The sequence below is a fragment of the Pan troglodytes genome, chromosome 6 (genome assembly GCF_028858775.2).
Source record: "Pan troglodytes isolate AG18354 chromosome 6, NHGRI_mPanTro3-v2.0_pri, whole genome shotgun sequence".
Taxonomy (NCBI): Eukaryota; Metazoa; Chordata; class Mammalia; order Primates; family Hominidae; genus Pan; species Pan troglodytes.
In genome coordinates this window covers 108,406,475-108,419,936 of record NC_072404.2, presented here as the reverse complement: position 1 = coordinate 108,419,936, position 13,462 = coordinate 108,406,475, and the positions used below count along the sequence as shown (strand labels likewise).

Sequence of the window (13,462 nt, the reverse complement as noted above, 5' to 3'; positions counted from 1 at the left end):
AGTTTTGGTATGTTGTGTTTTCATTTGTCTCAAGATATTTTCTAATTTCCCTTGTGATTTATTCTTTGACCCACTGGTTGTTTGAAAGCATCTTGTTTCATTTCCACATATTTATGAATTTCCCAGTTTCCTTCTGTTACTGATTTTTAGCTTCATTCTGTTGTGGTCAGAGAAAATACTTTGTGTGACTTCAGTCTTCTTAAATTTATTGAGACTTGTTTTATGACCTCTCTGGAGACAGTCTATTCTGGAGAATGAATGTTCCATGTGTATTTGAGAAGAATGTGTACTCTGCTGTTGGGTGGAGTGTTTGTGTATGTCTGTTAGGTCCAGTTGGTCTACAGTGTTGTTCAAGTCCTATATTTCCTTATTGATCCTCTGTCTAGTTGTTCTATTAATAATTTATTGAAAGTGGGGTATTGGGCGCGGCTCATGCCTGTAATCCCAGCACTTTGGGAGGCTGAGGCAGGCGTTCACTTGAGGTCAGGAGTTTGAGACCAGCGAAACCCCGTCTGTAATAAAAATACAAAAATTAGCCAAGTATGGTGGCACATGCCTGCAATCCCAGCTACCCTGGAGGCTGAGGCAGGAGAATCAGTTGAACCTGGGAGGCAGAGGTTGTAGTGAGCCAAGATTGCACCACTGCACTCCAGCCTGGGTGACAGAGCAAGACTCTATCTCAAAAAAAAAAAAAAAAAAAAAAAAAAAGTGGGGGACTGAAGCTTTCTACTATTATAGTGGAGCTATTTCACCCTTCGCCTTTGCTGTGAGCCTCTCTGGGTTTATCCTAGTTGAAATTTGTCGAGCTTCTTAAATTTGTATGTCCATTTCTTTCTTCCAATTTGGGAAAGTTTTGTCCATTATTTTTTCAAATAAGCTCTGTCCTCTTCCTTTCTTCTCTTTCTGGAATTTCCTAAATTGGACCTGTCCTAAATCGGACACCTTGATGTGTTCCATAAATCCCTTGAGCTCTCTTCATTTTTTCTCTTTGCTTGTTCAGTTCAGTGATTTCAAATGATCAGTTTTCTAAGGTCTCTGATTCTTTCTTTTGCCTGAGTCTGGTGTTGAACCACTGTATTGAATACTTCATTTATTGTATTTTTCAGTGCCAGAATTTGGTTCTTTTAGATAATTTCTATTTTTGGTTGATATTCTCATTTTGTTCATACATCACTATCCTGATCTCCTTTAGGCCTTTGTTGTGTTCTCCCATAGATCTCTGAGCATATTCAAGACAACTGTTTTAAAGTCTTTTCTAACAAGTCTGATGCCTTTGTTTCTTCAGGGATGGTTTCTAGAGATATATTTTGTTCCTTTGAATGGGACATGTTTTCCTGTTTCTTTGTATTCCTTGTGATTTTTTTTTTTTTAAACTGGGCATTCGCAAAAGCAGTCATCTCTTCCAGTCTTTGAAGAGTGGTGGGGAAAAGCTTCACTAATTCAGAGGGTATATCGTAATACTTGCTATCAGCCTGAGGCGACAGCTTAAGGTCACCTCAGGTCTTTTAGGGGCCTCTGTTTTTCTTTGGTTTATACCATATACATGGCTGCTTTTCAAAGTCTTAATTTTTAGCCAGGCGCGGTGGCTCACGCCTGTAATCCCAGCACTTTGGGAGGCCGAGGCAGGCAGATCACGAGGTCAGGAGATCGAGACCATCCTGGCTAACACAGTGAAACCCCGTCTCTACTAAAAATACAAAAAATTAACTGGGTGTGGTGGCGGGCGCCTGTAGTCCCAGCTACTCTGGAGGCTGAGGCAGGAGAATGGCACGAACCCGGGAGGTGGAGCTTGCAGTGAGCCAAGATCGCGCCACTGCACTCCAGCCTAGGCAAAAGAGCGAGACTCCGTCTCAAAAAAAAAAAAAAAAAAAGGCTTAATTTTTCAAAGGGTCTTAACCCAGCTGCTTCTTAGGAATAAGATGTTCTCTTATATTTTCTGCCCATAATCTCTTGCCCCAGGTATCCACTGTGGTCCCCCTGGCAGATTTTACATGTCGTACCTGCCACTGCCTTCCATGGCTCTTGCCAGCCTGAGATCTGAACTATGCCACCTTCCCTGTTTCACCTCTGAGTCAGATGACATAGAAACCAGTCCTTCAGGCAGCCCAAAGACAGGGCAGAACACTGCAAATCAGTTCTGCTCTGCTCCCTCCGGTGCAAGGGAAGACACTGGAAATTGGGCTGCTTCCTCCCAAACACCCGGTTGTGCCAGGGAGGAATGGGGGAAGGGCAAATAAAAATGACATAAAAACTATTTTGAATGTGGCTTTTTCTTGATTGGGTGTTCAGCTGGTTGCTATAGACCTTTGGCTGGTTCCCAGAGCTCCTAGTGAGTGCCTAGTTTTTTTTTTTTCCCCTCAATGTTTCCTTGGGCAAATGTGGGCCTGGAGCTTCCTGGTCTGCCATCTCCAATCTCTCTTGATTGGAGAATTCAATCCATTTTACATTTAAAGTAGTTACTGATAAGAAGGGACTTACTTCTGCCATTTAAACTTTTTTTTTTTTTGGTTCCTCATTTCCTCCATTACTGCCTTTTGTGTTTAGTTCATTTTTTATAGTGACACGGGGATTACACTTGACATCCTAACATTACAACAACCTAAATTGAATTTATATCAACCTAATTTGAATAACATACAGAACTCTGCTCCTGTACTGCTCTGTCTCCCTTACTGTTACTGACATCACAAATTACATCTTTATACGTTGTGCACCCAATATTAGCAGTTGTTAATGGATCTGTCTTTTTAATCATGTAGAAAATAAAAAGAGTTACAAACCATCATTAGAATATACTAGATTTTATAACTGTCCATGTATTTACCTTTACTGGAGATCTCTATTTCTTCTTACAACTTCAAGTTGTAAGATGCTTAGTGTTCTTTTAAAGAAGTTTATAGTGTTCAGCGTTTCAACCTGAAAGACTCCTTCTAGCATTTCTTGCAAAGAATGATAATGAACTCCCTCAGCTTTTATCTGGGAAAGTATTAATTTCTTCCTCATTTCTAAAGGACAGTTGTTAGATATAGAATTCTAACAGGTTTTCTTTCTTTCAGCAGTTTTCATATATGAGCCCATTCTCTTCTGATTCCCAAAGTTTCTGATGAAAAATATGCTGATAATCTTGAGAATCTCTTGTATGTGATAAATTACTTCTCTCTTGCTGCTTTCAAGGTTTTCTTTTGTCTTCAATGAAGTGTCTTGGTGTGTGTTTCCTTGAGCTTATCCTATCCAGAGTTTGTTATGCTAATTGGGTTTGTAGATACATTTTTTTTTTAAATCAAATATGAGCAGTTTTCTGTTGAACTTTCTTTAAATATACTTTCTGCCCTTGCCTCTCTACTTCTGGTCTCATTTATGGCGTTCCATAGGTAGGTTCCTTAGGTTTTCATTTACTTTCTTCATTTTTTTTCTTTTGATTCCCCAGATTCAACAGTTTCAATTGCCCTATCTTCAAGCTCATTGAGTGGTTCTTCTACCTGCTTAAATATTTTGAACCCTTTAGGGAATTTTTCATTTCAGTTATTGTACTTTTTAGTTCCAGAATTTGCTTCCTTTATAAAATTTCTATTTATTGATATTCTCATTTTGTTCATATACTGTTCTCCTGTCTTTGTTTTCCTTTAGCTCCTTCAGCATCTTTCAAACAGTTGTTTTAAAGTTACTGTCTAGTAAGTCTGCTGTCAGCACTTCCTCAGTGATGGTTTCTGTTGATTTGTTTCTTTGAACGTGCCATACTTTTCTATTTCTTTGAGGGTCTTGTGATTGTTTCTTGTTCAAAACTGGACATTTGAATCTTATAACTCTGGAAATCAGATTCTCCTTTTCCCCCCCCCAAGCATTTACTCTTGTCTCCCCACACCAACTGTTGAGGGTATCTCAGGATCAGCTTGAGGTGAAAGCTTAAAGTCTTCCCAGGTCTCTTCTGAGCCTGCATATTTCTCTAGGTATGTGGAGTGGCTTTCTAAATTGCCCTGTATACACATTTATTTCACAGTTGATTTCTCTGCTCAGGGACTCACAAGGCTGCGATCAAGGTGTCAGCCAGACTGTATTCTCATCTCTCGGCTCAACCAGGGAGAATCTTCTTGCAGGCTCCTCCAGGTTGTTGGCAGAATTCATTTTCATGTGACTTTGTGACGGAGGGATCTGGCATCTTACTGGCTGTTGGCAGGAGGCCCAAGTAAGTTGTCCGCACACGTGCTTTTCAATATCCTCATCCTTAAGTCTGGCTCCCCAAATGGAAAAACAGGTAAGAAGAAAAACAATAGCTCAGGCTGTTCCCTTAAATCCTCTGGAAGCCACTTCAGCCAGTGGGGAATGCAACAATGGCTACCCACCTCTATGTTTGCACTTCTGCAATCAAAACACTGAACCTTGATACGTGGAGGCCAGATCCTTACTTTTCACCCTGGCTCCAGGAAGTCATGCCAGGAACACGGGCATGGCTGCCTACCACAAGACTCAGGATGGGGAGAGGCTAATATCCTAAAGGCTGAAATTGACCGAAATTAACTGCAACTTACTAGCCAAGATTTTCCTTGGAAGTTGCAAGCATCCAAATTAGACTCCAGAGTTCCAAAACGGTTACCTCAGACAGATTCTGCCACTCCAATTTTTGTCTCGGTGCGGAGAGAGATTCCTTCCTCTTCTGTCCCCTTGCTGGATGTCACTCTTATATCTTTTTTTATTTCTCACCCTGGCACAGTCACTAGAATGCAGTGTGTGTCTGTAAGCTTAGCCAGCAGACACAGTCCTGCGCTCTGATGTCTGTGAGAGGATGCAGCACTCTAGGTTAGGGAAGGTGTGTCTGGCTTGTTGGGGCATTTTCTACTGTCAAAAGTCGGAGTATTTTCAGGTTTTGATCTCAGTGTCATCACTAGGTAGCTGGGGCTTTAAACAAGTTGGTAAGCCTATCTGTGTGCCCACATCTACCGTGTCTACTACCTTGATCACTTTTCTTTTTTTCTGAGACAGGGTTTTGCTCTTGTCGCCCAGGCTGGAGTGCAAATGACATGGTCTCGGCTCACTGCAACCTCCGCCTCCCGGGTTCAATCGATTCTCCTGCCTCAGCCTCCCGAGTAGCTGGGACTACAGGCGCCTGCCACGACGCTTGGCTAATTTTTGTATTTTTAGTAAAGAGGGAGTTTCACCATGGTTGGCCAGGCCGGTCTCGAACTCCTGACCTCAGGTGATCTGCCCGCCTTGGCCTCCAAAAGTGCTGGGATTACAGGCATGGGCCACCGCACCCGGCCAATGACTTTTTTAAAACATGCTCTTTTGAAAATCTCTCGTTTGTTCTTTCATCTTCCCTTCCACCACCATAAGCACTGCAGCTCCCTGAGGAAGCCATAGCATCCTTGTCTTCTGATTTTTACCTGATGATCATATACAGATATATATGTATACATATTTTTTGTGTGTGCCGATTTTTTTCCATGTCTATGCTCTCAAGAGGCAGGATGACTTTGTTGAGAGCAGAGCTAGGATGTAGGATCAAGGCTTTATAACATGACCTTGAATATTACCCTGATACCAAAGCCAGGCACCAGGAGAAAACTACAAACTAATGGCCCCTATGAATACTGATGCAAAGATTTTCAACAAAATACTAGCAAACCAAATCCAACAGCATATTAAAAGGACTATATACCATGATAAATTGGGATTTATTCCTGGGATGTGCAAGGATAATTCAACAAATGAACAGGATAAAGAGGAAAAACCACAAAATCATTTTAACTGATACAGAAAAGCATTTGACAAGATGTATCACCTTTTCAGATAATAGCTTCTTCCAGCAAACTAGGAATAGAAGGAAAACACCTCAACATAATAAAGGCCACTATGCAAAACCCAGAGCTAAGATCATACTCAATGGTGAAAGACTGACAGGGCTTCCTCTAAGATAAGGAATGAGACAAAGGTGACCGTTTTTTGCCACTTGTACTCAACACAGAAGTGGAAATTCCAGCCAGAACAATTAGGCAAATGGGGAAAAAAAATCCAAATTGAAAAGGAAGAGGTAAAATTATCTGTTTACAGATGACATGATTATAGAAAAGTCTAACGAAAACAAACTATTAGAATAAACATATTTAGCAAAATTGTAGGATACAAAAATCAACATACAAAAATCAGCTGTGTTTCTATACACTAACAATAAATAATCCAAAGAGGAACTTAAGAAAACAATTCCATTTACAGCGGCATTAAAAAGAATAAACAGGAACACACTTAACCAACAAAGTCAAATACTTGCATACTGAAAACTGTAAATCATTCATTAAAGAAATTATAGAAGACGGGCCGGGCGTGGTGGCTCATGCCTGTAATCCCAGCACTTTGGGAGGCCAAGGTGGGCGGATCACGAGGTCAGGAGATCAAGACCATCCTGGCTAACACGGTGAAACCCCATCTCTACTAAAAATACAAAAAGTTAGCCAGGCGTGGTGGCGGGCACCTGTAGTCCCAGCTACTCGGGAGGCTGAGGCGTGAACCCAGGGGGTGGAGCTTAGAGTGAGCGGAGATCCTGCCACTGCAGCCCAGCCTGGGTGACAGAGCGAGACTCTGTCTCAAAAAAAAAAAAAAAAAAAAAAAAAAAAAGACATTCCAAGCTTATGGAATAAAAGACATACTATATTGTATTTTTAATTTTTCATTTTATTTTGAGATGCTCTCCCATCCAGGCTGGAGTACAGTGCTATAATCATAGCTCACTGCAGCCTCCAACTTCTGCGGTCAAGTGATCCTCCTTGCTCAGCCTTCCATGTAGCTGTGACTACAAGCACACACCAACACACCCAGCTAATTTTTATATTTTTGGTAGAGATGAGGTCTCACTATGTTGCCCAGGCTGGTCTCAAGCTCCTGGCCTCAAGCAATCCTCCTGCCTCAGCCTCCCAAAGTGCTGAGATTACAGGTGTGAGCCAACACACCTGGCCAAAATATTGTTAAGATGTCATTACTACTCAAAGTGATCTATAGGTGCAATACAATCACTATCAAAATCCCAACATTGGGCTGGGCGCAGTGGCTCACGCCTGCAATCCCGGCACTTTGGGAGGCCAAGGCGGGTGGATCACCTGAGGTCAGGGGTTCAAGACCAGCCTGGCCAACATGGTGAAACTCCATCTCTACAAAAATACAAAAACTAGCTGGGCGTGGTGGCATGCGCCTGTAATCCCAGCTACTTGGGAGGCTGAGGCAGGAGAATCACTTGAACCCAAGAGGTGGAGGTTGCACTGAGCCGAGATGGCGCCACTGCACTCCAGCCTGGGTGACACAGCAAGACTCCGTCTCAAAAAAAAAAAAAAAAAAGAAAGAAAGAAAGAAAGAAAAAATCCCAACATTTTAGCAGAAACAGAAAAATAAATCCTCAAATTTGTATGAAATTGCAGGGGACCCCAAATCCAGAACAATCTTGAAAAAGAAGCACAAACTAAGAGAATTTACACTTCCTGGTTTCAAATCTTAGTAAAAAGCTACAGTAAGCAAAACATTGTAGTGGTGGCATAAAGACAGACAGACAGACCAACTGAACAGAACAGAGAGCCCAGAAATCAACTCTCCACACCATATGCGTCAACTGATTTTGGGATGCCAACACCCTTTCCAACAGGATCGTCTTCTCAACAAAATTATGTTGGGAAAACCAGATATCCACAAGCAAAAGAATTCAGTTGGGCCCTTAGCTTATAGCATATACACAAATTAACTTCAAAGTGGACCAAAGATCTAAAGTAAGTGTTAAAACTATAAAACTCTTAGAAGACTACATAGGAGAAAAGCTCCATGAGATTAGATTTGGCAATGATGTTTTGACATTACATGAAAGGCAAAGGCGACAAAAGGAAAAATAAATTGAACTGCATCAAAATTAAAAACTTTTGTGCATCAAATGACACTATCGACAGAGTGAAAAGGCAACTCACACAATATTAGAAATTATTTGTAAACCATCTATCTCCAAGGGATTACTATCCAGACTATATAAAGAACTGTAACTCAACAACAAAAACAACTCAATTGAAAAACGGGTAACGGACTAGAATTGACACATCTCCAAAGAAGATATATGACTGGCTCACAAGCATATGAAAAGCTGCTCAACTTCACTCATCACTAGGGAAATGCAAATCAAAACCACAGTGAAGTACCACTTCATGCCCATTAGGATGGATGTCATAAAACAACAACAACAACAACAAAAAAAAACAGCCGGGCGTGGTGGTTCACGCCTGTAATCCCAGCACTTTGGGAGGCCAAGGTGGGCGGATCACATGAGGTCAGGAGATCGAGACCATCCTGGCTAACAAGGTGAAACCCCATCTCTACTAAAAATACAAAAAATTAGCCAGGCGTGGTGGCGGGCACCTGTAGTCCCAGCTACTCGGGAGGCTGAAGCAGGAGAATGGCATGAACCCGGGAGGCAGAGCTTGCAGTGAGCTGAGATCGTGTCACTGCATTCCAGCCTGGGTGACAGAGCGAGACTCCATCTCAAAACAACCACCACCACCACCACCAAACAAAAAAACAGAACATTGCAAGTGTTGGCAAGAACGTGAAGACACAGAAAACCTTACCTATTGCTGGTGGGAACGTAAAATGATACAGCTGCTATGGAAAACAGCATGGCAGTTCCTCAAATAATTAAAGATAGAATTCCTATATGATCCAGCAAGCCTACTTCTGGGTAGATAACCAAAGAACTAAAAGTAGGAAATTGAACAAATATTTGTATGCCTATGTTCAGAGGAGCATTATTCATAGTGGACAAGAGAGAGAGAAGCCAAGTACCCATCAGCAGATGAACGAACAAACAAAATGTCTACACAGGCAACGCAATGCAATTCAGCCTTAAAAAAGGAAGGAGAGTCTGACACGCTGCAGCATGGATGAACCTTGAGGTCATTATGCTAAGCGAAATAAAACAGTCACAAAAGCCTGGGTGCTGCGGCTCATGCCTGTAATCCCAACACTTTGGGAGGCCGAAGTGGGTGGATCGCCTGAGGTCAGTAGTTCAAGACCAGCCTGGCCAACATGGTGAAACCCCGTCTCTACTAAAAATACAAAAATTAGCCGGGTGTGGTGGCAGGGGCCTGAAATCCCAGTTACTCAGGAAGCTGAGGCAGGAGAATCGCTTGAACCTGGAAGGCGGAGGTTGCGGTGAGCCGAGATCGTGCCACTGCACTCCAGCCTGGGCCACGACAGTGAAACTCCGTCTCAAAACAAAAACAAACAAAAAACAGTCAGAAAAAGACAAATATTGTATGATTCCACTTACATGAGGTCCTTAGAGTCATCAAATTCACAGAGACAGAAATTAGAATGGTAGTTGGCAGGGGCGGAGGGGAGGGCTGATGGGGATTGAGTGTTTAATGAGGACAGATTTTTCCAGATAGGAAGATGTAAAAGTTCTGGAGATGGATGCTGGTGATTGCTGCACAACGAAGGTGCATAATGCCACTCAACTGTGTACTTAAAATTCATCAAAATGGTAAATTTGATGTTATACATATCTTACCACAAGAATAAAAAGAAGTCTGATCATAGCACTTACCTTGAAATGGTGTTTGGAGAAAAAGGGCATATTGTCTGCATGGTCTGGACCCTCCTCACTCTGGAGCCGGCAGCCTCCCGGGTCCAGCTCCCAGCAATGCTGTGCCGGGTGGACAGAGCTGAGGTTCATGGTCACTGAGTTGCTGCCTGAAGGGCTCCAGACTCCAGATCCTTGATCTTTCCACGTGGAGCTCATGAGAGCTCCTGGATCTTCACTGGGGAGGTGCTATCTCCTGCCTTGGCCATTCCAAGGTTGGTTTTCCCAACAACCAGGGGGAAGGTGTGGGTGAACCTGGCAGCAGGCCGGGCCTCTTCCTCACCAGTAGCTCCAGACTCCCATTCTCCAGTGTGAAAGACAAATGTCCCCCAACCCGCTAACGCCACCCACACATCTGCACAGATACGAGGCTTCATGGAGCGCAAGACGACTCACACAGTGGCCCAGGCCTTGTCACACGCAGTGAGGACAATCAGAGGAGCACGGTCACCGCTCAGGCCTGACGCCAGCAGGACACCCACCAGCTGCCAGATGAGCACGCAATCACTCCTCATTTGCAAAGCACGGCTCCCATCATTCCAGAACCCAAGACACCGTCTTACAAAGGCAGCTCTCTGCAAGGAACTGGGAAGTAACTTGAGTCCAGTCAGACTGGCAAAAATCAGTCCCTTGGCCTTGACCTGTGAGCAGCATGTGGGCTTGGAATCAGGCTGGACGGGCTTCCCTCCCAGTTTCTCCACAGCTAATCCAGGCCTGGGACAAGCTTCTCACCTTCTGTGAGCTGGAAACCCCCTCTCTATAAAGTGGGGAACCACCCCTCTGGGCTGAGGGCTGGAGCCCAGCACAGAGACCTTGATGGTAGCTGCCAGTACCGCCCACTGCAAACCAGCCTGTACCCAGGCCATAACCCAGCAACACAACTGCGATCTCAAGCTGCCAAGGGACATCTTGTCAAGGCCCTTTCATTTGACCCTGTGGTGGGATTTGGGTAAACTCAGCTGTAATCATCATTCCGTGGTAGCCTGGAACAATGGAGGGTAAATGAAAGGCAAGGAGAGTCAAGGGCTGGAGAAAGTTCTGTGGCCTGCGGCAGAGGTCAGAGAGGGCTCCGTGCTGCCCCCGTCCCCTGGGGCCTGTAAAGGGCCATCTTCCTCGAAGAAGATGTTTCTGACATCATGGCGTGGTGCTCCTTGGGGACTGCCCCTCCCACACGAGGGCAGGCCTGGCTGAAGGTACACACTGGATGAAGGACAATGAGGAGGTAGAGCTGGGTACAGAGTGCTTCATGCTGAGCCTCCGGGCATGCTTCGGGTACACTCCGCACACGCTCCACACACACACGTTACATGGCAGCAGTCCTGAAACACATGAAGATAGCTGAGGGCTCCGAGAGTCTGGCATGCCGACCCGCTGCTGAGATCGGGCCGCCATTCTGAGAGTCCCGCACGCCGACCTGCTGCTGAGGTCGGGCCGCCATTCCTCATCAACTTGACTGAATATGCTCTGAGCTGGCTTCCCACGTGCCAAGTCATGGCCTCCCCTGTGATCACAGCAGCACTGTGCCTGCCCAGGCAGCGCACGCTGTCACCAAGAGGCTACGCTGAGGAGCCCACACTGTCTCTGGGGCCTCTGGTTCCCAAGGGGCTAGGGACATTGAGAGGGAAGAAACCCCTCATGGAAACAAGCATTTTAACATAAACAAGGGACAATAAACCCTTTTATAAAATATTTATTCTAAAAAAAAATCACACTGTACAAATTTAGATAGAACATTATCAATGCTCAGATTTATAAAAATGGGAACAGAAAGACTAAAGCTAGCGAAGGAACGTACATTTCTGTTTTGTCTTTTTAAATTAGGAAGGTAAAAGTGATTTTTTCTTCAGGTGCAATGATAGTAAATGTCTAGAAGACATCCGAAGAGCCAGAAATAAAAAGCACAGGAGCCGCCTGCAGACTCTCAGAGTTCTGTCTTCACCCGCTGAATCCAAAGTGGATGCGTGTGGCGCTCCCGCAGGGTGGCCTGGCCCCGTGGATCCACGCCAAACGCTCAACAAGATTCCCAAGGCTGGCTGTGTACAGCCTAAAACTTTGTGCTCAGAGAAAAACCAGCATGATGGGTTCATCAACTCCTGTTTCTCAAACAAAATGAGTTTTCTGTACACTTGTTACAAAGGTCTGTACAAAAGCACGAAGCTGCTGTGAGGTGTTATTTCCGAAAGAGTTAAAAATGGATGGAAGGGAGCTGTTCGTACAGTTCCACCTGTACATTCACACAGGGAGGACACCATAAAAAAAGGACTCACCCAGAAATTCCAGACCGGAGAATCCTGGCTTCTTAAAAGATTATTTTGAAAGCCTGGAATAAGTTTCAGCTCTGCCATTTCCAACCGCTTCGCCCAGCATCGTCATAGTTCAGCTTCCTCTAAAACTATATTCTCCCTCTCTCACACGCAAACTACCAGGAAAATAACTGCAACCCAGTGAAACTATGGGGCTTCTGTGAATATAAGGAACGAGGCAGGGAGAAGTCGTAAAAGCTGCGGGCTCAGAGCCCGGGGCGCCCTTCACATTCCGGGTAGCCGTGGCGGCCACAGTCACAGCCAGGGGTGCCAGGCGGGGTCCATGCGGCACAGATTGTCCAGGCTGTTTGCCGCGGCCACCAGGGTGTTCACCTTGCTTTCCCCGCCTTCGAACTGGGCGAGGTTGTGCAGGCGGGTCATGATGGCGGTGACGGCTTTCTGAACCAGGGACACCAGTTGCTGGCTGTCCATGTTCTCTGGCTGCCCGGCGGCCGAGAGAGGAGAGGACGTGTCCTCCTGCGTTTTTTTGTGCCAAGCAATGATCTCGTCCCGGAGAACCGTTTTCAGAATGCCATCCACCTGCGTGAGGGAGAGAACGAGACGACTTGTGTTTAACCAAGAACAGCCCACAGGGGCAGCTTCCTAACAAGGTGGGACTCAACCACAGCGGCCGCTCAGGGCCACCGAGGGCCAGTCGAGTCTCAGCACCAGGCCAGGCTGTGTGCCCTCAGGACGGGCTGGGGGAGCCGCTGGGGGACAAATCCCTTCCTCCACTTGGAGCAGCAGCCAGAAGGCCTCAGTGTTGGGCAGCGCGGACCTAGATGACAAAGGCGGCCATGCTGCGACCGAGGCCCAATCTGTTTATTTGTTCACTTGACACCTTCCGGCATCTGCCGAGTGTCAGGCAGGCCCGCTCCAAGCATTACAGACAAGAGTGAACCAAAGAGAAAACCATCCCTTGCCCTCACAGCAAAGGACATAACACACAGGGGTGCTGGCCACTGTGGAGAGCGCAGAGCCTGTGAGGCAGATCAGCAGCTCCTGCAAGGCCGTGACGCGCAGGCATCTGATTGGCTCTAGCCTGCGCCTGTGATAGGATGACGCGGAGACCCACCTTAAAGTTTGGCTGGGCGAAGCACCGGGCGACCGCAATCATGGACGCTGTCAACGGGCCGGAGACCCCGATGGTGGTCAGAAACTCAGAAATGTTGGGCGTGAGTCGAAATGGGACAGGACGGTTGGCATCCAGGTCTCCAGTCGCGTCGTTTATGTCAAATCGAAAGTAGGCAACATTCAGTTTGCCAGTGTCCTAAATTTCAGAAGGAGACACTTTAGGAACTTCAGCAGAAAGGCGATGTCACGAGGAGAGGATCTGGCTGTTCAAAGCAGGTTACCTGAGCGATCTGTAACATCTCGGGGTTGAGTCTATTTAAATGCAGGACGAATTCCGCGAAGCCTATCAGAGCCAGCTGGATGGTGAACATCTTCCGGAACGTCCAGTAGTCCGTGGCATTGGGGAAGGTGTGCAGCGCCCACTCCTTGAGCATGCTGCGCGGCACCATGTTACTCTGAACCTCCTTGAGGATGTCGCGGAGGACCT

General features: G+C 45.6%; 1 protein-coding gene across 23 annotated transcripts in view; it reads right to left on the bottom strand.

The window, feature by feature from the left end:
- The window catches only part of TRRAP (transformation/transcription domain associated protein), a 171,456-nt gene that overhangs the window by 24,011 nt on the left and 133,983 nt on the right, over nucleotides 1-13,462 (bottom strand). For 17 of the 23 annotated variants that reach the window (XM_009453677.4, XM_009453682.4, XM_009453681.4 and 14 more), the window contains 3 exons: nucleotides 13,257-13,460; nucleotides 12,977-13,171; nucleotides 11,274-12,441 (listed from right to left, as the gene is read on the bottom strand). In XM_009453677.4, the coding sequence (XP_009451952.1) occupies nucleotides 12,157-12,441; nucleotides 12,977-13,171; nucleotides 13,257-13,460 (684 nt within the window). In that variant the 3' untranslated portion in view covers nucleotides 11,274-12,156. Of the gene's footprint in view, nucleotides 1-9,562; nucleotides 10,918-11,273; nucleotides 12,442-12,976; nucleotides 13,172-13,256; nucleotides 13,461-13,462 lie in introns of those variants that run through there. The other 6 variants (XR_010158594.1, XR_010158595.1, XR_010158596.1 and 3 more) reach the window with 2 other exon arrangements.